This window comes from Neoarius graeffei, chromosome 23, assembly GCF_027579695.1.
Source record: "Neoarius graeffei isolate fNeoGra1 chromosome 23, fNeoGra1.pri, whole genome shotgun sequence".
Classification (NCBI taxonomy): domain Eukaryota; kingdom Metazoa; phylum Chordata; class Actinopteri; order Siluriformes; family Ariidae; genus Neoarius; species Neoarius graeffei.
Window position 1 is genome coordinate 44,149,102 of NC_083591.1, and position 25,759 is coordinate 44,174,860.

Below are 25,759 nucleotides of genomic sequence, written 5' to 3' on the forward strand. Positions count from 1 at the left end.
CACGAACAGAAAACCAACAACAGTCACTGTTTGTTGGGGGCGTCGTGGCTCAGGTGGATAAGGCGCCATACCATAAATCCGGGGACCCGGGTTCAATTCCGGCCCGAGGTCATTTCCCGATCCCTCCCCGTCTCTCTCTCCCACTCATTTCCTGTCTCTACACTGTCCTATCCAATAATAAAGGTGAAAAAAGCCCAAAAAAAATCTTTAAAAAAAAAAAGTCACTGTTTGTTTACATCAGTATTTCTGACTCTGGACTTGAGACCACTTTTTGAAGGTCTCGTCTTGGAATCCAGTGCGTTTTTACTCGCGCTTGCATCAGTCTCGGACATGGAGGACTCGGGATTTTATTTCAAGACCAGTCGAGACCACAACTGTGGGATTTCATTGCATTAGCCGAAGCCTATAGAGGCGCCGGTCTGTCTGTGTGTGTATGTTTAACCGAGTTCGAGCGTATTATTTAAGAATGTGATTGGTGTGCCAGCCTTAGGTAGCGATTCCATCGTCGTGGTATGGCGCCACTGTGTACTGACTATGGAAGGGCCACGTTGCATAACCTCAGTTCATGATGTAATTGTCTGTGGCTGAGCGGTTTAGAGCGCTGTCCGGGTTTGTAACGTCGGTTCGAATCCTGGCGTCGACGTAAAAGGCTGAGCTCAGGCCTGCACAGGTCTCTAGGTTGTTAACATCGTTACTGTGATTGGATGTAAAACTTCCTGCTTCAGATGCGACCAATAACGTGACTCATTGCTAATTTGAAAATGTTCTTCTTGTTACCGGCGGTCACCCCTCCCCCACCACTTCACACACACTGGTCTGGTCTCGGTTTTGATCCACTTTGGTGTTGGTTATGACTTTCCCTGTGTCTGAAATCACTCACTCGTTCACTACTCCCTACATAGGGAATTACTATATAGTGAGCTCATGAGAAGTTTCGGACACTGCTCCGTCACACCTTTATTTACGTCATTACTGTCGCACAATTAAAACGTGCCAGATCGTGCTTTCTGGCGTAAAGTTTACTACATTTTTAAAAACAGTTAAACAAAATTCACAAATACTCAGCATATCCTCAAAAGTCAGACAGAAATTTACTGACATTTATACATAATATTCTCTCATTGCTGAACTGCTTGCTCCTCCCCGTCATCTGCCCCTTCCCCCCCTCCTTCTAGCGCGACCGCAATGCATGATGGGATATATTGCTTGGTTAGTGCCCATCGGTTGTACACTACTTTTCGTGATGTATCGTGGGATACTTTGAGTGCACTATATAGGGTGTAATAATTCTCGCTGTACGTTCAGACAAAATGGCGAGCTCACTATATAGCCCAATACATAGGGAGTGATTTCGGACACAGGGTTGGTCTCAGTTGAGGTGGTCTTAACTACAATACTAGCTGAAGGTCAGGACTTTGATTGATTGGCCATACCAACCCCTTATCTTTTTGTCATATAATGTAGGGGGATATAGCGATCACTCAGTCTGTCTGTCCGTCCTGTCTGTAAACATTTTAGTTTCCGGAGCATAACTCAAACTATTAGGATTTTTTTTCCCCCTACAAAACCTGGCAGTTATGTTAAGTGATTAGAGGAGTTGTGCCTTTTGACATCTTGGGATTTCTGTGATTATTATTATTTTTTTTTTTATTTTGTCCGTATTTCCGTGGCAACCAATTCGACTTGGGAAAATTTGGAGTGGGGTGTCATGTGTGTGTGTGTGTGGGGGGGGGGATGTACGTCATCTCTTGATATTCTTCTTCAATCGTTCTTTGGTAGAGCAGTTTGTGCTTAGTGTTCTCCCGCTGCTGGTTGTATGCTCTTCATGATGGTTTCTTGGTGGTATATATGTATGTGTGTATATATATGTGTGTGTATATATATATATATATATATATATATATATATATATATATATATATATGTGTGTGTGTGTGTGTATATATATATATATATATACACACACACTATATAATATATATATGTGTGTGTGTGTGTGTGTATTTATTTTTTATATTTTTTTTAATGTATAAACACACTGACCTGACTCTTCCATATTGTTGCTACATTGCCAAATAAAATGAGAAGGGAAGTGGAGGATAAGGAGCTGCCAGTTCTTGGTTATTATTGGTGTGTGTGTGTGTGTGTGTGTGTTGGGGAAGAGCGCAAACTGTTTTTACTCTGCAAAACCAAATCGTAGAGACCTTTTAATTATTCGCGTTCCCCACCCCTAGTCCCATGTAGATTTCTGTCCGAGACCAGGTCTGAACTTGAGTGATGATGTTGAGGTTGAGGAACTGTCTGAGCCGGTCTCTTTCTTTTTCTTTTATTAAAAGGGAAAAAAAAGTCAGAAAAAGAAACGAAACTCATTTAGGTCATGATCTAGCCTGTGTGTGTGTGTGTGTTTAATACCGAGTACAGATATCCGAATTCCTAAACAGATACAGGTCCGGAGACTGGTGTTGCTTTACGTTCCTGGTATCTACAGCTAAGATTTAGTCGCATGACCCCAGGCCTGTAGCACTCCTCGTCTTCCTCCTCCTCCTCCTCCTCCTCGTGATGTCATCTTTTATTTACTTATGAACCTGATCTTCAGTTCAGCAGCAGAATCATGTTAAATATTTGTTTTCTTTGTATCGGTATCACATGATGATGATGAGTGATTTTGTTTTCTCGCAAATGGCTCTCGGGTTTCATGTGTCAGATTTAAACTCGAGGTTAGGTGACTTCTTCCTGGTCTTCCAGAAACGAGTGTTATGTAACCTAATCGAGAGAGAGAGAGAGAGAGATTAAGTGCAGATGATGGGAGAGGGCCAAGTGATGGCAGGATGTGTGTTTTGATGTACAGAGAGATGAAATGTGCTTTCTGTGGTTGTGGTTTGCCTCCTGCGGATGTGGTGAATCGAAAGGTTGGGTTTATTGGTTTTTCTCTGCATGTGAGAGAGAGAGAGAGAGAGATTGTGTGGGCGACTGAAGGCCTGTGTGAAGTACGAGAGAGAGATCAGAACTCGTCGGTCTCGGTGTTGAACAAATTTTCTACTGGCTGCTGTGTAATGCAGCCAGAAATCTCGTCACTACAAACCGCCTGTTTTTATTTTTTAATGAATAACATTTCAATCTTGAGATTTATTGCTAACTATTTCTCCATGTTCAACTTTAAGCTGGAATCGTACCTGTAACCAAAAAAGGCGTAATTTAGTGTGTGGGGTGTGGTGTTTTTTTTTTTTTTTTTTTCCTTTTTTAAAAAAAAATTATTTATTTTTTAATTAACGCACGAGCACAGTGTTTCATACACACGCAGTCCATGCACATGACCTTTACCCGCTAATAAAACGGTAAAGTAATAAATTACACCTCCAGTTTTTGTAATCACTAAGGACTAAAAGCCGATGAGACGTGCTGCTGTTTATCAGAAAACAATCAACTAGAGGGAGGTGACGCAATCCGACACCAAGCACAGTTACCGTTCCTACACGGAAGTTGATCATTAAGTACACAGGGGATATATAGGAATGAAGTCCGGACAAGTTTTCTCAGAAACTACATAAGCTCCATCAATGAAACTTTGCGTGCTCGTATTACGATTCATGATCTAAATTGAGTTTGAAAATCATTATTATTTTCAGAGTTTCAGCCTTTGATTTTCGTTATTGGACTTTATACAAGCAGACTCGATCCAGACAAGTTTTCTGAGAAGCTACGTCAATCAAACTTTGCATGATCATGCGACTGAAAAAACACCGGGTCGCGTTTTACGAAGGCTTCCTAGCAATTACTACATCATAAGTCAATATTAAAGCAATGGGCTTATTTAAGAGGTCTTCATAAAAATGCTCGTGGCGGGGGATAGTGATGACCATGTCGTCTTGTTTTCCAATAACAGCATGACCTTAAAGGAGAACTGAAGGATTTTTAAATCAAAATTCTATTTATCTCTATTTTATTAAATATACGAATGCATTTTTGATAGCTACGTCGTCACTGCTATGGCAAGTTATGAGTGGTTTTTGAAATATCCTATGTAATATACCAGTCCGTTTGTCAAAGCAACGGCCGTAAACAAGATTCGTCGAGACCTGTGCGAGACATCGTAGGACGGAAGTAAAACGTAGGGCGGAAATCTGTTGCCTCTTTTCCACCAAAGCAGTTCCAGGGCTGGTTCGGGGCCAGTGCTTAGTTTGGAACCGGGTTTTCTGTTTCCACTGACAAAGAACTGGCTCTGGGGCCAGAAAAAACAGTTCCAGGCTAGCACCAACTCTCTGCTGGGCCAGAGGAAAGAACCGCTTACGTCAGCGGGGGGGGGGCGGAGTTGTTAAGACCAACAACAATAACAAGATCGCGAAAGATCGCCATTTTTAAGCGACGAGAAGCAGCAGCTGTACAAACGCGAAGTCAGACATTATTATTATTATTGTTGTTGCTGCTGCTGCTTCTTCCGTGTTGTTTTTGCTTCGATATTCGCGCCAAGGTTTATGCAAATGTAGCGACGTAACTGACGTATACAGCGACGTAACTGACGTGGCTTCCCTTAGCACCGCGAGCTATGGAAAAGCAAACTGGTTCTCAGCTGGCTCGCAAGTTGAACGAGTTATGAACCAGCACTGGCCCCGAACCAGCCCTGGAACTGATTTGGTGGAAAAGGGGTAAAAGCGATCAACATTGTCAAAAGACGCGCGTGCCGTCTTTCGAATGCAGACGTGATCAAGCTGGAAGTTGTGTTTGTTTTCATAGCAGTCAGGAAAGTTTGAAAAAAGTCTTCAGTAATCGTCATTTAAACGCGTTTTTGTGCAATATTTCGTTTGGAAAACAGTTTTCAAAATGGTGGCACTGACACTTGACGTTTCGAAGTCTCGCACAAGTTTCGTGAAGATCGCGCGGATAAGCGACGCCCACCGTGAATCAAACAAACTAGATTCAACACGGCTAAAAACCGAATAGGCCGATAAGTATAATATTTAATTGCAATTAGTTGCCAATACAAGTCACAATATAAGGTTACTAAAACCGAAAACGTAATTGAAGAACACGTTAATTAAGAAATAATGCAAGTTTTAAAAATGACTTCATTTCTTCTTTAAAATGATTTTATACTACAAGGATTTTTAGATTTTTATTTAAAAATTGTTTAATGAACACATTTCACCATGAAGGGTATTTAAATCAGGGCTTTGAACCGGAATTTTTTTTCCTGTTGGTTCGTTCCGAACAGAAACGGAATTTTAACGTTTCCGGTTTTGGGTTCCACCATTAAATAGACGTTCCTGAACCGGTTAGAACAAAAAAATTTCGTTCCCGGAACGGTTAATTACGTTCCCTGTCAGCTGTTTAACAAATGGCTATAAAATTATGTCTCTGTCTCATCCAGCTTAAGCCAAATGTAGGCTAATTCTATTACAACCTTCATTAAATAAGACAAGAAATAATTCAAAACAATTATTATTTCAAATGTTGGCGATTTGGATTCTCAGTATGTCTTCCCATCTACACAAACAGAAAAAGTGCCAAAAATGAAAGATAATTCGTTTAGTGTGTTACCAAAGGCTAGTCAGGCCCTATAGAGGGCTACCGCATGACGTCACCGCGCCGCGAGAGTTTGTTAAGCGCCATATTGGAAGACCAAGTACACATCTATGCAAGTACATACATACATAACAAACTACACCTGAAATGTAGCCAGGGCCGGTTCTGCCCTAATCTGGACCCGGGTGCAACATCGCGCAACCCCCCCCCCCCCCCCCCCCCAAAAAAAAAAAAAAAACACCAGTCTAAATCAGGACAACCATCACATAACTATAACTATAAACATTTTATATCAACTATTTTAACTAAATGGGCTATAATAAATAAGCCTGCAGGCAGCCACGGCGGGCTGCCTCAGAAAAGTAACCATTCAATGACAACTGAAGGCCTGCAGCCACGGCGGGCTGCCTCAGAAAAGTAACCATTTGTCCTACCTTAAAACTCGTTTTGCATTTTCTGCCTCCTTTTTTGTATTTTCGACCCTCCGTTTATTTTCTTTCCTTTTCTGAAAACCCGATTTGTGTCCAGACATTTTGTTCTGCTACCAACGAACTAACTCGTCAGGTCTCGTCTCTCGAGCCCGCGATGATTCCCGTGGGAGGGGCAACAACTGATACATTTTTACAAACAGCCAATAGGGAGGTTGCATCGTTCAGGCTCTTCTTTGCTCAGACACTCAGTAATGGAGACGTGATAGTAGTCCACCTTCCCGCTCTCTCCATTCAATCAGCGAACGTCACACAGGAAGTGAACCCCAGCGGGTCATAGAAACTTGCGCAGGAGAAGAATGACTTTTTTATTTGTAGGCTACAGAAACTTTGAGGAACGAAATAAAAACCGGTATTAACCGGTTACCATTATTTTTAATAAGCGTTTCTGTTCCGGAACATAAAAAAATAATAAAGTTTCTGGTTTCGTTTCTGTTCCATGTGAAATAGAAAAAGTTCCCGGTTTTCGTTTTCGTTCCTTGAACCGGTTCAAAGCCCTGATTTAAATGTTGAGATAACAGAACGTATCTTTGCTCCATTAACCCTGAAAAGATGATTGATACGGTTTGTGATGTGAGCCATGCATGCGAGCTCAGATCACAACGCTGTTACTTTGATGCTTGACGTAGCTCCGAAGACGGGGCCTGGCAGATCGCTACATGCGTCCTTGCAGATACATAGCCTTTATTTGCAGTTATAAAGGGTTATGCTTAAAGTGCCATTCCACCATTGGATGTATTTTTTTGGCATAAAATACAATATATTTTATGACAACATGACTAGACAGAGAAATCTTTTAGCTTCAAAATGATATATCAAACATAATTTTTTGACAACGACAAGTATATTAATTTTGCGACCAAAGTCACCTACCCTTTTAATTTCCGCGCGTGATGTCATCGGCAGGTTCCCCTTCTTGTGTGCCACATGACGTGGCACATATCAGCAATGGCGGATAGAACGCGATAAAAATAATACCAATAAATCTAACTAATACCAATAAATCTAGCTAACTGAAAGATTAACTCAACTTTTCGCAATTTTTTTTGGCCCCCATATACGAGGAGAAATGACTCTCTCACTTTGGGGGTTTCCTGGTCTAAAAATAGACCGACACGCGGTACACAAGAAGGGGAACCTGCCGATGACATCACGCGCGGAAATTAAAAGGGTAGGTGACTTTGGTCGCAAAATTAATATACTTGTCGTTGTCAAAAAATTATGTTTGATATATCATTTTGAAGCTAAAAGATTTCTCTGTCTAGTCATGTTGTCATAAAATATATTGTATTTTATGCCAAAGAATACATCCAATGGTGGAATGGCACTTTAAGAACCAATAAGCCGAACCACTATTTATTTAAAATATTAAGAACGGGTAGCTGATTGGCTTTTTGGATTGAGCCCGAATTTGGAACGGAGTTTCCGTTCCCCATCCTGTATCCTACCAGTGTGTAGTTGCGTATAATGTGTCTCTCTCTTTTTTTGTCTTGGTCATTTTGCAGAGAAATCAAATTTAGTATGCTGAAGATCTTCCAGCAGTGGGAAACTGATCTCCGTCCATAACATAAATGTGTTCTTACAGGAAACTTCTTCACCACAGCAATGATTTACACATTCTCATTTGTTAAATAAGGGTTTATTTTTAATAAATCCACTTTAAAATAGCGTGAGATGGTGGCATATCGTACAAAAACCGTTTCCGGTTGAGAGCACGCTGTGTGCGTTCTGGCTGCTGCTTCTCACTGGAGCTTATTTTTTATTTTCCCTTATGTTTTTTGTCCACCGGTTGTGGTGTAGCTCTGGACCCAGTTTTAGCGTTGGTTCTCCGTGGGTGATGCCTGTGCTCCTCGCTGTGGACTGCAGTGAGCTCATGGCTCTTTTAACATCATGGTTGTCCAGCGCTCTGTGTGACGGTGCTTTCGTGCTTGGCGCAGTGGCTGTGCAGGTGGTTTAGGACGTACCAGCGCTCTGCGTGGCGATACTTCTGTGCTTGCTTTGTGGATCCATAGCGTGGTGTTGCCTGACGGCGGCGGTGTGGGATTTATCTTCGTGTGCTTTTTGGCGGGACTGTGGGAGCTACACCATTAGAATGACATCGTGACCATCTTTTAGTGTGTTTTATTTTAATTTTTCCCTCCGTCCTAATTGTAAAGCGACCTCGGGTATGACACAGGCACTATATAAATCCAACTGATTTATTATTTGTCTGTTACACAAGTCCCTGTGAATGAATGAGCTGTTACTATAGAAACAATACCATCATAGAACGAGTGCATTTAATATTGACGTGGCATTTCAATTGGACAGCCAGAACTACCGACAGCGTGAGGTTGGAGAAAATATATCGGCACCTGCCGACCAATCAGATTCAAGACTTTAACATCATGGTAAACATAAAGAAATATGAAATGTAAGATGGACGTATTAAACTGGTATCATTTATTCACTTCCTGTTAAAAGGTTAACAGTAATATGTTCATAGTGTTGAAGGGTGTGTGTGGTTTTATTTATTTATTTATTTATTTATTTATTTTAAATTAAGACAACTGGACCATCATCCACCAATCAAAACGCATTTCGGTTGCTAGGTAGATTTTACAAAACTCGGCCAATCATCACAGCCTGGATGAAAATGTGAACATCTGTGGGGGTATAAACCATGTACGACCAGATTGAGTGGAATAACTGTTTTATTCAATCCATATTCACTGGATTTTGAGAAACGGAGCATTTTTAGTTTTATTTTTTGCAAACCCGATAAATAAAAACGTTACACAAAACATCCGACGATCATTTCCACTTAGAATGTAAACAAAGCGGCGAAATGATGAGCAATTTGTGAAAAATGCTATAATTCTTGGAAAATAAAAATATACATTCTTACCATCAAATACTTACTTTCTTTCCTTTTTTTTGTGGAGGGGTTTTTGTTTTCAAATAGATTATTATTATTATTTTTTAAATTTCGTCCTCAGTTGGTTCAGCAACACGCGCCACCATTTTGTTTTTCTCTCCTCGCTGTATATGAGCTGGTATCCTAGTAGTATGCCCCTTTTCCACCAAAGCAGTTCCAGGGCTGGTTCGGGGCCAGTGCTTAGTTTGGAACCGGGTTTTCTGTTTCCACTGACAAAGAACTGGCTCTGGGGCCAGAAAAACCGGTTCCAGGCTAGCACCAACTCTCTGCTGGGCCAGAGGAAAGAACCGCTTACGTCAGCGGGGGGGGGGGGGGGGGGGGGCGGAGTTGTTAAGACCAACAACAATAGCAAGACCGCGAAAGATCGCCATTTTTAAGCGACGAGAAGCAGCAGCTGTACAAACACAAAGTCATCCATTATTATTATTGTTGTTGTTGTTGCTGCTGCTTCTTCTGCGTTGTTTTTGCTTCAATATTTGCGCCAAGGTTTGAGCAAACGTAGCGACGTAACTGACGTATACAGCGACGTAATGACGTGTCTTCCATTAGCACTGTGAGCTATGGAAAAGCAAACGTAGAATAGCCAATGAGAGCACACAATTGCTCATATCTAGTGAATGTAGATAGAATAATTTAAAATAATATTGGCTGGCATCGAGTGGTATATCGGAGATATTCCACTCAGCTAGCATGATCTTGATTGAGTCGAAGATGAGTTTGCCTCCGGGTTCGAACCTCATGGCCAACGAGGGCCTTTCTGTGTGGAGTTTGCATGTTCTCCCCGTGTCTGCGTGGGTTTCCTCCGGGTGCTCCAGTTTCCCCTACAGTCCAAAGACATGCAGGTTAGATAACATCCCCAGCCACTGGGGGCGCACAAGGCAGTGCGTTCTTGGGGCTTAGGACATGGCACTGATAGATTGGGAGGGTCGCATCAGAAAGGGCATCCGGTGTAAAACCGATCCCGGGTCACACGTGGCAAGTAAGTAGAGTGCATTTAAAATGAATCGAGCTTATAAATGGTGGTGTTTCTTGCTACAGGTTTGTACCAGTCTCTGGTAGACTTTGAGAAAGAGATTGACTTGGGGCCGTTTGCTGTGATGCAAAATGTCTTGATTTATCTTCTACAAATATTTCCTGCTTGTTATCAGTATTGAAGAAAAAAAAGTTTTGCTGTTGATCGTTATTCCGAGCCTGAAATCCGTTTATTTCATTATTGGCCACTTTTAGCCTTGACCCAACCACGTTACTCCACTCGATGTGTCGTTATTCAGGGGTTTTGTTTGTAAAGAGGTGCTCGGATTTATCTTGAAGGCCTCTATGAACTGCCAACAACTCTTCTGTTCACACTTTCTCACTCTCATGCTCACTCATTGACGGTGGTGTACGCCTATTGCTTCTTTTCCTTCATGAACATTCTAGAGGAAGTTGATTTTAAATATTGAAAATAGCTGCCTTTTTTTTTTTTTTTTTGGAGAAATATATTGAAGGAAAGCATGAACCCGCGAGAGGCAGACAGGGTGTTCAAGTACTGTTCCGGTATTCATGATGCTGTTTGGCCGTGGGATCTTTACGGGGAAAGAATAGAGTTTGGGAGAAGAGTTGAAGCCGATAGATGATCCTTAAAGCAGATACGCAGAGCCTTTATTTTTAAATACATTTCTGAGTGGATAGTATCTCCATCTTTGACTCTTGTATGCTGCATAAATGGGAATAAAAAATATATTTTTGAGAGTTAAAATCGACCGCAAAGTTGGCATTGGAGCTGCCCCGCTGAGCCAGCCAGCCCTGAGTGCGTGACGTCACAGCGGTAATCGGTTTTAAGGCCGAGGCCTTTTACAGCTATAGACCAAAGTCATATAAATAAACATTTATGGTGAAAGTAAGAAATACCGTTATCGACTCGCTCAACTAAGACTGATTTGACTTCACTGACTGTGGGTTGCCTCTCATTAAAACAGGATGGGTGTTATAACTCAGCGGCCCCCAACCCCCGGTACCGGTCCGTGGGTCATTTGGTACCGGGCCACACAGAAAGAATAAATAACCTGCACTATTTCCGTTTCATTCATTATCTGAGTCTGAACGATGTTTGATTTTGAAAAATGACCGGATTCTCTCCGTTACATCCGTCTATAACTCACGCTTGACCAGAGCATGTGAGCGGAGTGGAGCGGCGAGAATTTCGGTCCTCGCTCACGGAGGTGGTCGCTCCGCTCGCTCCCCGCTCAATGTCGCACCATGCCGCGTCGCCCGTTACCGCTCAGCGCTCCACCAAGATTACATCCCGCTCCACTCCACGCTCGCTCAAAAAATACGTGCACGCATGCGCGTAGCGGACGCGGAGCACTTCCCGTATCTCTGCCCTCTGTCCCCCGCACTTTTTACAGCCATTACAACCACTTAATTAATTTTTAACACGTGGAAACGCGTTTTTCCGAGCCGCCTCTAAACGCATCATGAGCAGGCGGAGCGCAGGTGGCAAACAAACACCGCTGTCGTTCATTCTGAGCCACGTTGGGCATGCTTCAAACTCGTGATGTGAGCGGTAACGGGGCGAAACTGGAGCGGGCCATTGCCTCGCTCCATCCTTGAAAAAAAAAAAAATCCCGCTCCGCGCTCTTTTCAAAATTCGTCCGCTCCGCTCACATGCTCTGCTCTTGACGCATGTCAAGACGCTTATCTCAGCGACCAAGAATGCTGGAGAGAGGACATTACTCATGTTATGTTGCTGACGCGATGTTACAAGGATGCTGCTAATAAAGTTGCATACGAGTACACAGTGGATTCACGTTTATTACTATATTTAGAAAATACCACAGTTTATCCACCACACCTTAAAGGCTGGTCCGTGAAAATATTGTCTGACATCAAACCGGTCCGTGCCGCAAAAAAGGTTGGGGACCGCTGTTATAACTTATGCAGAATACATGTACATGCATGCATTTTCACTGATAAAACGTAAAAGGCTAATTAAATAATCAGATGAACTGAGACGATCACATTCTGAAGCAAATTAAATAATCTTATACCGCTAACTTAAACACACAATACAAGTTACATGTATTAATCTAAATGCAGGTAAATGACGATTGGTGGTGTTTTTGTTGTTTTGTATCCAAATGAGAGTCGGCGCTTACCCGTCTGTGTTCTCGCTTCTTGAAGGCCGATCTTGTGGCGGATTGTTTTTGAAACAATCTGACTTTCAGTTCTCCGTTCATTCACTGTTTCCACGTAAGGGTGAGATATCGCTGCTGAGGCAAGCATATCCAGCGGAGAAATCAGACGGCTGCTCCACTCATTCTCCATTTTCTCCATACTGAGTACTCCACCATTACTGCTCAGCTCAGGCAATTACTAAAACCCGGGACGGGACGTCACCGGTTTTAGTAACAACCGCGGGGAGGTCACTGCTTGAGCGATATGATGTCACGTCCCGTTCCAGGTTTTACCAACAACCCTCGGCTCACACTCCGGGAGAACTGCTGCAACTGAACTTGCTTTCCTTTTCTTGTAGTTTTCTTTTCCTTTAATTGTTGATACTGCACCGTCTTTCAGTGCGGGCTTATAGCCAACGCTCCTCAACAGATCAGAGGTCTCGTACGAGTCTTCAGTAAAATGTCCAGAGCAGAAGAGAGACCACTTCATAGGCGCACGATGTGCCCGTGAACTTCTTGTAAAATGTGTCCAAATCTTTGCAGTTTGAACATTGTTGGGCCATAAATGCAATGTAAATCCACCTTCTGTTGTGTTTGCTGCACCCGCCAGTAACACATCTACGTGGCATGGCGATAAATTAGCTCAAAATGGAGGATCGGAGTTGCAGTCAGCTCTGTGTTTTAGTATAGCGGAAATGGCGATGAGACCGATAGCCTTCCTGCTGTGATGTTACGGACGTCAAGGTCATTCACTTCGGACCGCTATCTACTGTATATAAATCACTTTAATCATAAAAATCACTAGGCTATATTAGATTTGTTAACGCTTAAAACTATTCCTGTGCCATTCTTGAGGTCTCAAGGCATTTATAAACAAAGTGAGGCCAAAAGTGGCCTAATTAATGGTTAGAGAAGTGGCTTCGACAATGTTCAAGATAGTGATTGTGTGTAGCGCATTTTTTTTTTGGTTTCAGTATACAGGTACTGACCGGTCGTAAACCGATCTGGTCGTAAGTCGGCCTATGTTAAATGAACGTAAGTATATTGTGATGTGTAATGATATTGTAATCATCTTAAAGTCTTATTTTATCAACATTTTCTTATTTCATTACCTTGGCTCATTATTTGGTTTAAGTCAAACACTGCATACTACACTGCGTACAGTACAATTCGTTTAATATGTGCAAAACAAAAAATACGAAATACAGGTGTGAAAAATAGAAAACATTTTAGTTTGAAACATACCAAAATACAAATGTAAAACATACAGTAGCAAAATACAAAATTTAGTGACCGCTGGCATCACTGGTGCTCGGCTGTGGGTCGTCTACGTCATCATCAGCTGTTGCAGCGCTCGGGCTGGCGGGAGCATTTGCTCGTTTCATAAACCAGGAGCTGGGGCGGAAACTGTATGACGGAGTGCGCGAGCGAGCGCAAGAGAGACTGCGCGTGTGCCTGGAGCTGGGGCGGAAACTGTTGTACGCGGCGAGAGGCGCTGCCGGGAGCTGGGGCGGAAACTGTCGTACGCTCAGCTGGGAAACACTTGCCAGTCATGACCAGACGGTCGTAAAGTCGATCGGTCGTAAGTCGACGACTACCTGTATATTAAGTCATAAATGTGCGAGTGACAGAAAATAAAGACACGAGTCTTATGACATGTTTACAACAACGTTTTATTGCCGTGAGTCTTTATATCATTGTGCTAATACGTAAATGGAATGGTACAAATACTACAGCAAGCTTTAAGACCCATTTTTGGTCATTACACATTACTCATATCCAGCTAGGAAGGTCATCTGTTTGAGCCCTCGTTTTAAACCTAATTTTATGATCAAGAGTTCTGAGTAATGTTAAAGGTTTTGATGTACTTCTAAACTTCATGAATAATGGCATTTGTGCTGAAGTTATAATGCCCCAACGACGTTAAAGGTGAAGTCCGACACCGTAATGGCTAATTTGATGCAAAATATTTAGTTTTAATTTGTGCAAGTAAAGGTTTTGGAAAACTATTGTCTCTTACTATTCCTTCCATCCATCCATCCATCCATCCCTCCCTCCCTGAACAATTGCGAGTGACTAACCTCGTTACCCTGGGAATGTTAGGAAATAAGGAAAGATTATAATTTTCTTCGAGAAGTTGGCCAACTTTTTGCATTGCAAAAATTTCCGTGCGATACGCTGGGGAAATTGATTAGCAATTCTTCAAAATTGGGTCGCATTTTGCGACACGATACCGGCCGTCTTGAACTCTGCATCCTTTAAAGTGCATATCCTGGACCAATTTAGTGTTTTTTTTTTTTTTATAATATATGAAAGTATGTCCCTTTACACACTCATCCAGAAGGGTCATTTTGCACAAGGCCATCTGTCTACAGCAGAAAAAATAAAAAATAAAACACGTCTGGAAAAATCCCAAAGGAGTCTGGAGCCAGATTTTTTTTTTTAAGATATTTTTTTGGGCTTTTTGCACCTTTATTGGATAGGACCGTGTAGAGGCAGGAAATGAGCGGGGGAGAGAGAGACGGGGAGGGATCGGGAAATGACCTCGGGCCGGAATCGAACCCAGGTCCCCGGATTTATGGTATGGCGCCTTAACCACCTGAGCCACGATGCCCCCATACGAATTTTAACGAATTTTGGACTCGTGTATCAATGCTCATCTATCTATTGTTACATAAATCATATTTTTTCTAATTACTATTATGTATTTCTTAATTTAGAAGAGTACTGGCTACTATAGGAGAAAGATTTCATAAGCTACACACATGGAATCGGCGAAGCAGGGTTGTATATACATTTAATGCGTTTGACAGGTCCCAAGATCTCAAGCCCTGACACGCAGATCCCTTGATACATGTGAAGTAAGTGAATTATCGCCCAGCGCTTTCGTGTTGTTTACTTTTGTGTGTGTCAATAAATAACATTATCCGTGTACCACACAAACACAGGAACGCCTAATTTAGAGTATAGTCTCTCTTATTTCTTACCCTGGCAACAGTCAACTTGTGAATTGCCAATTTTCTTGGTCTTTTTCTCGGCTCTGCTTGGTCTTCGGCTTTTTCCGGGTGCCTCGCGCGAAGCGCTCCCATTTCTCTCTTGTCGTCCGGTCTTTTGTGAAACGATGAGTACTAATCCCATCAAGATTGGTGTTGCTACACCCTCCTACGATACATCTGTTAACCATTTTAATAATTACGTGATAACGTTGAAGAAATTTGCAGAAAACCACCAGGTCGTTTTCTCATAAACAAACCAGCGCTGACGTAGGATTCAGAAGGAGGCGTCCCGCACATGACGCGACGTCATGAAAATCAGTGTTTGCCGGGAAATCCAAATGCCAAGTTTTTTCAGAGGCGGACCAATTCGCCTCAAATGGCTTGATTTCAACTGATTTTTTTCTGGTATTGCGCAAGGTAAAAAAAAAAAAGAATTACATTGATCTTGCTCCTGAATTTACCCGTGATATGCACTTTAATATCTGGTTGCTTCATTTCCATGGAAGACAGAAGCAAGGACGTTAAAACGCCGCCTTCATGGAAACTTTTCAGTTTCAGTAATCTGATCTCTTGGTGGAAGCCATGGCCTAATGGTTAGAGAAGCAGCTTTGGGACCAAATGGTTGTCTGTTCAATTCCCTGGACCAGCAGGAATGGCTGAAGTGCCCTTGAGCAAGGCACCTACTGTTACACGACTGCTCCCCGGGCTGCTGTGGGTATGTTGTACGTCTGCTAAATGCCATTAATGTAATGCGAGTTCATACTCGTGTTCCAGTCACAGTAGAAACGCCAGGTAACGCCAGTTCCTCTGAAGTAGTTTGTTAAGCGCCGTTTCTCTGGGAATGCCGTCATACTTGTTTTGAAGATTTCTACCAGGAAAACAATGGAACGCTCTTGAAGAGGAAGGGAATCAGGGTAAGGTCAACTCACTCAAAGCACGGGTCAAGCCGCTTCGAGGAGTTCAATCCTTCCTTTGCTGTTCTCAAAATAACCGATCCAAACAGGAAGAGAGACGAGTTAATGAATCATCGGGGCATGGAGCTCGTCAGCTTTGTGCTCATAACGTGAAAATGTATGAGATCTTTAATGATTTAAAAAAAAAAAAACATTTGTGGTCTTTTCACTGCCGGCTTTTTTGGTGGTTTTTTTTTTTTTTGTGCTTTTCATCATTTGAATCATTCTTCTGGAATGAAAGGCCTGTTGAAGGTTCTTCAATAAGAGGTCCGTGTTGTCGTTTGGCTGTATAATTAGACAGGGTGAGGATTATAAAAAGACCTGGCAATGTTTCTCCAGTCTTTGCTGTTTGGGGAATCTGACGTGGAGAGATGCTTTTCTGCTCACCGCGGGTGTAAAGAGTGATTTATTGAGTTACCATGGCTTTCCTGACGGGTCGAACCAGGCTGGCGAGTCTCTTCTGAGCGCTCTCATGATGAAAAAGGAGTTTCTTGGAGTGCAAGATAACTTGATGCACATGTAATTGGTTTATGAGTCCGTCTCAGAAACTGCTCTCTCATTTGGGACATTATGGTCAAAAAATAAATTTTCTAATTTTACTTTTTTTTTTTTGCATTTACCGAACACTCAATGTTTCTTTTGTCATGTTTAATAAGAATAAAGATAGTATCTTGCTTTATCTGGCCTCCACTGTGGAACATTTTTTTGATTACAATTCAAATGCTTTTGTAAAATTGATTTCCATATAAAATAACTCCATCATGAAGAATTAAAGCCCCTCCTTCACAGAAGAGTGAAAATGTTGAATAAATTTCCTCTTTTTGATTGCTTGGGTTAAAAATGTCAAGTTATGATGACTGAATTGATTATTCACTTAAATATGAATAATATGATACAGTTTGGGTGTTTGATACGGCGAAATAGGACACAATGGAAAAATCAAGAACACACCGGAAAGATGAGAATAACGGCGGTGGTAAAAGAACAGTGACTGTACCGGCTGAAGGTCGCGCGGGTCTCTGCTGCGGCGCGCAAGCAACGGGACATCACTACCGCACCGGACGGAGCGCGAGGCGGGGGCGGGGCAAAATGACTGGCCGTAGAGTCTATCAAAAGTTCCATCTAAATTGACCATGGTTGCAAAATATTGGCCAAAAATACGCAAACACTACGAAATATGAAAGCAAGATGAAAAAGAAACATTCTATTGCCTTATACTGCAAGACTAAAACAAAATAAAACTGTCAAACTCACCTTTTCAGTGATAACGTCCGAACAGATCACCCGCGTAACAGAAAGACCGCAAATGGAAGCGCGATCAACTTCTAACTGTCGGAGTGGAAAATTCCATTCTACACATGCAAATTGTTAATGTGTGTCCTTCCCCGCACACAAATAACACGCTATGGTAAAAAATACACCACGACTCATTTTATAGCTCAGAAATTCATACAAGACCAGCTACCATCGTAACACATTCTGTAAGAAACATATTCTATACCTAACTTTCAGCTTTCGTTTTAAAAAACAAAATCGCAGATTTATAACAATGTTTATATGGCGTAGTGATTTTAAGTTACTACTTTTGGTGAAGTAGTGACCTTGACCCTGAGGCTTTCCGTTTAGATCAAAACACACGATCGTATTGGTTTTGGGTCTGCGGAAAATGGAGTTACAACGGTGATCAAATCTTTTGCATGATGTTTTATTACGGTTATGATTATTCTGTGAGCGCACCAATCCTTAGTTGTATAAAGTTACAACTTAAAATACAATTAGTGATAACTGTAGACTTTTCAGTGGACTACAACCTTTTTAAGGGAATGCGATGTAGTCAACCATTGATCATGTCCCAGATCAAGCCGCCATTTTTCCACAAATCTGCAGAATTTTTGCCAAATTCTGAATAGAATATTCACATCAAAGATTTAGTTTGATCTGTATTATTTCTTTCATCATTTTATTTCAAATTGAAACCAACATCACCATTCAAAACCGTATAGTTTATTGATTTGTGAGTCTTCTTGCTCATCCAAAAATGTCTTGGATGGGTCTTTTTAAAAATATTTTTAAACCCCTTTTCTGTCGGCCATCCAGTGCTAATATCGTACAGTTTCTGTGTCCGATTTAATTTTTATATATCTTAAGGCCCAGTCCAACAATACCGATTAACCTTTTAATAAATAAATCAGTCCCCTGCAATTTGTGTGGTTCGTGGTCCCACCAAACCCATAACGATCCCTATAGTCCAGGCCTGGGTTTATCCAGATCAGTGAGATATTTGCTTCTGGAGCATTTTTTTTTTTTCCAGGCCTGGACCTGATCCGATAAACATCTGACCAATCAGGTCATTGTTATTATTTACATGTGACGTTGTCTGAGCACGTGCTCTGTTTCCCCCGGGCATCTTTTGTACATCCTTGTTGCATCATGAAGTCACGGAATACGGATTCACGGAAAATAAAATAGAATACAAAGCACAGATCTTTTCTTCACGGATATGTGATTATTTTCGGCGAAATTTCAATAGTAAATAATTTAAAAAAAAAAAAACATGGAAATGCAGGCAAGATATTTGAATTATGAACTTCGGCAGTCCAAACGTTTGTTTTAGACTTGTTAATTTTTTATCCGTGAAGCATAATCTCTAACCAATCTGTAATATCCTGAAACATCCGTGACCAATCTGTAAATTATTAGCATCCGTGATGCATCCGGATTAAAATTCGTATGGGGGCGTCGTGGCTCAGGTGGATAAGGCGCCATACCATAAATCCGGGGACCCGGGTTCGATTCCGGCCCGAGGTCATTTCCCGATCCTTCCCCGTCTCCCTCTCCTGCTCATTTCCTGTCTCTACACTGTCCTATCCAATAAAGGTGAAAAAAGTCCAAAAAAGTATCTTTAAAAAAAAAAAATTCGTAACCACTCTGTATTTTGGAGCCTTTTTTGTTATATTTCCGTAATCTGTTGCGGATCCGTGTTTTATCAGCCACCGGAGTGTGTACATGGGTTGTTTTGGAGTCCATGCTGTACAGTATGACCCGGAATAATGTGCTACTACTTGGGGGGGACCTTCCATGACTATATTCCTAAGTTGCATGCATTTATTTCCCTGAATGGCAGGACCAAGCGAGATTATAGTTGTAGTTCTTGGTGTCGTGGGACCCCGGGCCCTTATCTATTCAACAACACGTGCATTAATTCATATCAGCACATACTGTCATGTAATGTTTGTATTACCGTGTTTTAGCATGGAGGGGTTTGGCGTGTGTTGTGTTCCTTTTCCCCGTCACACTTTGCTAGTTTGTAATTAGTTATCATGTGTAAATGTGGCGAAGTCGATAAACTAAACTAATATACAAACCCAAGTATGGTTGTAGTGGTCCTCTGGCAATGCTGAGATTTGAACTCATACCAAGACTTCTCTGTGACTGCTTAACCTTATTTGTAGTTCATCTAACGTTTAATAAGTCCAGTTAATAATGAAATGATCTACAACCCCGATTCCAAAAAAGTTTGGACAGAGTACAAATTGTAAATAAAAATGGAATGCAGTAACTTACAAATCTCAAAAACTGATATTGTATTCACAATAGAACATAGACAACATATCAAATGTCGAAAGTGAGACATTTTGAAATTTCATGCCAAATATTGGCTCATTTGAAATTTCATGACAGCAACACATCTCAAAAAAGTTGGGACAGGGGCAATAAGAGGCTGGAAAAGTTAAAGGTACAAAAAAGGAACAGCTGGAGGACCAAATTGCAACTCATTAGGTCAGTTGGCAATAGGTCATTAACATGACTGGGTATAAAAAGAGCATCTTGGAGTGGCAGCGGCTCTCAGAAGTAAAGATGGGAAGAGGATCACCAATCCCCCTAATTCTGCACCGACAAATAGTGGAGCAATATCAGAAAGGAGTTCGACAGTGTAAAATTGCAAAGAGTTTGAACATATCATCATCTACAGTGCATAATATCATCAAATGATTCAGAGAATCTGGAAGAATCTCTGTGCGTACGGGTCAAGGCCGGAAAACCATACTGGGTGCCCGTGATCTTCGGGCCCTTAGACGGCACTGCATCACATACAGGCATGCTTCTGTATTGGAAATCACAAAATGGGCTCAGGAATATTTCCAGAGAACATTATCTGTGAACACAATTCACCATGCCATCCGCCGTTGCCAGCTAAAACTCTATAGTTCAAAGAAGAAGCCGTATCTAAACATGATCCAGAAGCGCAGACGTCTTCTCTGGGCCAAGGCTCATTTAACATGGACTGTGGCAAAGTGGAAAACTGTTCTGTGGTCAGACGAATCAAAATTTGAAGTTCTTTATGGAAATCAGGGACGCCGTGTCATTCGGACTAAAGAGGAGAAGGACGACCCGAGTTATCAGCGCTCAGTTCAGAAGCCTGCATCTCTGATGGTATGGGGTTGCATTAGTGCGTGTGGCATGGGCAGCTTACACATCTGGAAAGACACCATCAATGCTGAAAGGTATATCCAGGTTCTAGAGCAACATATGCTCCCATCCAGACGACGTCTCTTTCAGGGAAGACCTTGCATTTTCCAACATGACAATGCCAAACCACATACTGCATCAATTACAGCATCATGGCTGCGTAGAAGAAGGGTCCGGGTACTGAACTGGCCAGCCTGCAGTCCAGATCTTTCACCCATAGAAAACATTTGGCGCATCATAAAACGGAAGATACGACAAAAAAGACCTAAGACAGTTGAGCAACTAGAATCCTACATTAGACAAGAATGGGTTAACATTCCTATCCCTAAACTTGAGCAACTTGTCTCCTCAGTCCCCAGACGTTTACAGACTGTTGTAAAGAGAAAAGGGGATGTCTCACAGTGGGAAACATGGCCTTGTCCCAACTTTTTTGAGATGTGTTGTTGTCATGAAATTTAAAATCACCTAATTTTTCTCTTTAAATGATACATTTTCTCAGTTTAAACATTTGATATGTCATCTATGTTCTATTCTGAATAAAATATGGAATTTTGAAACTTCCACATCATTGCATTCCGTTTTTATTTACAATTTGTACTTTGTCCCAACTTTTTTGGAATCGGGGTTGTATCTGCGATGTGCTTTTGATTGCAGGAAATCATTTGGTGAAAAGTTTCTAGTTGCCGATTCAAATTAATTGACTGACTTTTCTTTTTTTTTTTTTTTGCTGCGTGCGCATCAGCAGGTCTTTTGCGACTGCGTGAAACTGATAACGTGTGAACACAATATCCACCGAACCGATGCTATGACGTGGGAAATGTCACAGGAGCTGACCTTTTTAAACCCTGACCTCTTTGTCCTTACAGGTACAGGAGAGAGCGGCAAGAGCACGTTTATCAAACAGATGCGCATCATCCATGGAGCCGGCTACACGGACGAAGACAAGCGCGGCTTCACCAAGCTGGTCTACCAGAACATCTACACGTCTATGCAGTCCATGATCCGCGCCACAGAGACGCTCAAAATCCCCTACAAGTACGAGCAGAACAAGGTGAGGGAGAGCGGAAGACGGAAAAGAAAACGCATCCTGAAATTTTTACGTTGAAGTATTTCCCGACGAGTAGTGATTCGTGCGAGACGTCGGCAGGGATCTTAAACTTGGTTTTAACGAGGTGTAGAAGTCAAGAAACGTCAGACTCCGAGGTCCAGAATGCAGTGCTGCTGTCCGGGTTATGTGAGAAGCTCGACACGGCTGGTTAGCAAACTGTGATGGAAAGCACGGTGGTGGTAGCATTATAGTCGAAGCTTATAAAGCTAAGCGGAGTGTAGGGATGAGGAGGTGAAAGGACTAAAGCACCGCTCGCTTTCGGTACACACAGGAGCGACGATCAGGAAGGCGAAGAACATTAAAGTAGAAGTCGATCAACATGGCGATGACTGACTGACAGAAGTTTAACTGAGAATTTAACGACAAAAATCTCAGATGTTATTGAAGAATAATTTTAAGTTATTCCACGAAATCGAGTCGTACATGAGCCGATAGCTGATGAGGCGCATAGCATCGAGTCGGCTATAAGCGATGTATGACGAGATTGAGTGGAATAACTGTTTTATTCTATCCACATTCACTGGATTTTGAGAAACGGGGCTTTTTTTTTTTTTTAAGTTTTTGCAAATTTAGATAAATTTAAAAACTGGATACAAAATTAAGGCGTAGAGACCGCAAGGTTCCGAGTGGAACTGCCGTTCCTATAGCGGCCTTCCTGTGGTCGGTGGGGACCGGGCCAAGCGCCTACTCCTCCTGGCGGGTCTTGTGTTCCGAACTACCAGAAATCTGCAAAATCATTTCCACTTAAAATGTAAACGAACCAGCGAAATGACAGTAGCAATTTGTGAAAAGTGCTATTCTTGGTAAATAAAAATATACGTTCTTGCCATCAAATACTTTCTTTCTGTATTTTGTTGCTTTTTTTGGGGTGGGCTTTGTTTTCGAGTAGAGTTTTTATTTCGTCCTCGGTTGGTTCAGCAACACGCTCTGCCATGATGTTCTTTTAGGATTTTTTAGCGGTTGGCAAACCAACTTAAAGGTGCATTACCGTCACCAACTGAGCTGGAGAGTGGAACAGGAGATATTTGCGGGGGGCTCTATTCCTTTAGCTATTTGTTTCTTTTAAATACTTGATGATAAAGTGATATATCTGACTTGATGCATGCCGCCATTTTGTTTTTCTCTCCTCACGGTATATGAGCTGATAGCCTAGTAGTAGAGTAGCCAATCTGAGCACGCAATGCTCATATCCTTGCTCAGTGAGTGTGGATAAAGTAATAAAGATTATTCTATCCACATTCGCTGAGCAATGATATGAACAACCGTGCGCTCTGATTGGCTCTTCTACTACTAGGCTATCAGCTCGTATACCGTGAGGAGAGAAAAACAAAATGGTGGAGCGTGTTGCTGAACCAACCGAGGACGAAATAAAAACTCTATTCAAACAAGCCCACCCCAAAAGAAAAAGCAATAAAATATGGAATGAAAGTATTTGATGGGAAGGGTTTGTTTGTTTGTTTTTGTTTGTTTTTAAAAGCATTTTTCACAAATTGCTTCTGTCATTTTATTTAATCAATTTTGTGCCAAAATGTTCATACAATACTTTTGAAATATCAAACAAAAATGACAAATCAAAATACAAAAAAAAAACCCCAAAAAAGTCTAATTTTTTTTTAGACTGGCAAACAAATTATTCGTGTAATCGTCTAGAATATCAGTCTATTACTCTTCAGAAACCTTTTATTTTTGTTCCGCGTCTTTCTCCGTTTTGTTTGACGTAATTTATTTTGGTTGCGATTCCAGCTTTCTCGTTTGCGCTCCCTGACTTTTTGCTTGCAGTTTTGGCACAAACTTGACGTGTGGGTGGGCTGTCCAGGAACGCATTCCCATTGGCTAACTTGTGTTTGACTGACAGCTACGCTCAGTCATTCCCTACTCGGATTCTGGCGGACTGTTTGACGAGTGACCGATCCATTGACGGTAAACAAGGATCGAGTGGACTTCAGTGGCGACTATTGCCGCTTTTCCACTACAAATGCGGCTGAGCCGGGCTGAGCCGTGCCGTGCTGAGTCGAGCTGAGCGGGGCTGTTGGAGTTGCATTTCGACTACAACCGCGCTGAACCGTGCTGGCTGGAAGTGGGTGGACACATTGGGTGGAGTTAGCGAAAGTGGGTGGACGTCACGTGATGTCGTTAAGCAGCGCAAACAGTGACATCAGTGATCTTTTAAGCGGTAGTCTCACGACCCGAATAGTAAACAATAAACATGGAAGACATGGAGTCGTTAGTGTTGCTGGTCTTGGTGCTGTGGCTTGTTGTCACCGACAACGCGGACAGATACTGGCAAGAGCGTATAGATGAGGCGAGGCGCATAAGGCTTCAGAAATTCTCGTAATTCGTAATTCTTCTCCTTCCGGGTTTGCGGTGTTTACAGATCCCAGCGCGCTTGCGGGGCGTGTGTGGGCATGTGAGGACACTCCTCCTCACCAATCAGTGCACAGGGGAGTGTCTGCTCACGCCCCCAGCCTCACTCAGCACGGCTTGGCTCGCTTCAGCCCCACTCCAAAACGGTGCGAGTTTTAGGGGCTAAGCAGGGCTGAAGCGAGCTGAGTCGTGCTGGTTTTTGGTAGTCGAAACGCGAGCCGTGTCGGGCTGAAGTGAGCTGAAGCGAGCTGAAGTGAGCTGAAAAAGGGTAGTGGAAAAGGGCCATATGATATTGAATTTACACTTTGTTGAATTAATTCAATATCATAGTCGCCACTGAAGTCCACTCGATCCTTGTTTACCGTCAATGGATCAGTCACTCGTCAAACAGTCCGCCAGAATCCGAGTAGGGAATGGCTGAGCGTAGTGGTCAGTCAAACACAAGTTAGCCAATGGGAATGCGTTCCTGGACAGCCCACCCACACGTCAAGTTTGTGCCAAAACTGCAAGCAAAAAGTCAGGGAGCGCAAACGAGAAAGCTGGAATCGCAACCAAAATAAATTATGTCAAACAAAACTGAGAAAGACGCGGAACAAAAATAAAAGGTTTCTGAAGAGTAATAGACTGATATTTTGCATGATTACACGAATAATTTGTTTGCCAGTCTAAAAAAAATTGACTTTTTTTTTTTTTTTTGTATTTTGATTTGTCGTTTTTGTTTGATATTTCCAAAGTATTGTATGAACATTTTGGCACAAAATTGATTCCATATCATTTCGCCAGTTTGTTTACATTCTAAGCGGAAATTATTTTGTCGGACGTTTTGTATAAAGTTTTTGTTTATCGAATTTGCAAAAAATCCAAATAAAAATGCGCTGTTTTTCAAAATCCAGTGAATGTGGATTAGAATAAAACAGTTATTCCACTCAATCTGGTCGTACGTGGATTATAGGCGATCAGCTCCTATACGACTCGATTTCGTGGAATAACTCTGAATTGTTTCACATCACTGGGATTGAATCACGATTTTCTCATTCAGTTTAGTTTTTCTTGATTTTACACATTCTGCGTTTATGTGGTCCGAGTAAAATCCTGCTCCCTGTTGAAGTTTTTACTTTAATAAAGTAATTTAATATTAAGTAAAAGGCTTACCATCTCTTGCCCAATACCTCACCGTGCGAGGCTGCGGTATGCAGCAGCACCGCAAAGATTTCAACTTAAATCGAAAGCAAGCGTAACTTGTTTTTTCTAACATTTTTGGCTGCACATTCCAGTCCTCTCGGCTTCGCCTGCCTGCACCAACACTCTCCCGGTGCGCCGCAGAGCCCAAAAGCAAAGCCTGCAATTGCGATTATCCCTCTTGTGCATGCAGCGTGAGTGCAACCGAGACTCTTCAGAGCTGGCTGTGAGACACTCCGCTTCCCCGAAATGGAATGCCTCGACCTCAGCGTTATATAATTTGTGAATAGTTTTACACACAAGTAAAAATATCCACGGAATATTAAACCAGAGCCGACACTGGCCATGGACAGGACGGCAAAGTTCACATATGTAAATGTGCTCAAGTGTTCAGAAGTTTAAAAACTAAACTTGAACTAGAAGTAGATATCAGAGCATCATACCTTAGTGGTCACGGTCCGGATTTGTGCCACATTCGTAGTTTTTATTCCTCCAAACTCGAGCGAGTTTCACCACATTGTCCTCGCTACCAGTTTTTTACGAGTTCCCGAAAGCCTTGCGGTTCAAACATCGTCGTTAAACGGCACAGCGAGTCTCTCATCAAACACT

At 42.0% G+C, this 25,759-nt stretch overlaps 1 protein-coding gene across 1 annotated transcript in view; it reads left to right on the forward strand.

Annotated features, from left to right (window-relative positions):
- Positions 1 to 25,759, forward strand: part of gna11b (guanine nucleotide binding protein (G protein), alpha 11b (Gq class)) — a 155,468-nt gene that overhangs the window by 85,255 nt on the left and 44,454 nt on the right. The window contains exon 2 of the mRNA XM_060906218.1: positions 21,366 to 21,550. Coding sequence (XP_060762201.1) covers positions 21,366 to 21,550 — 185 coding nt within the window. The remainder of the gene's footprint in view (positions 1 to 21,365; positions 21,551 to 25,759) is intronic.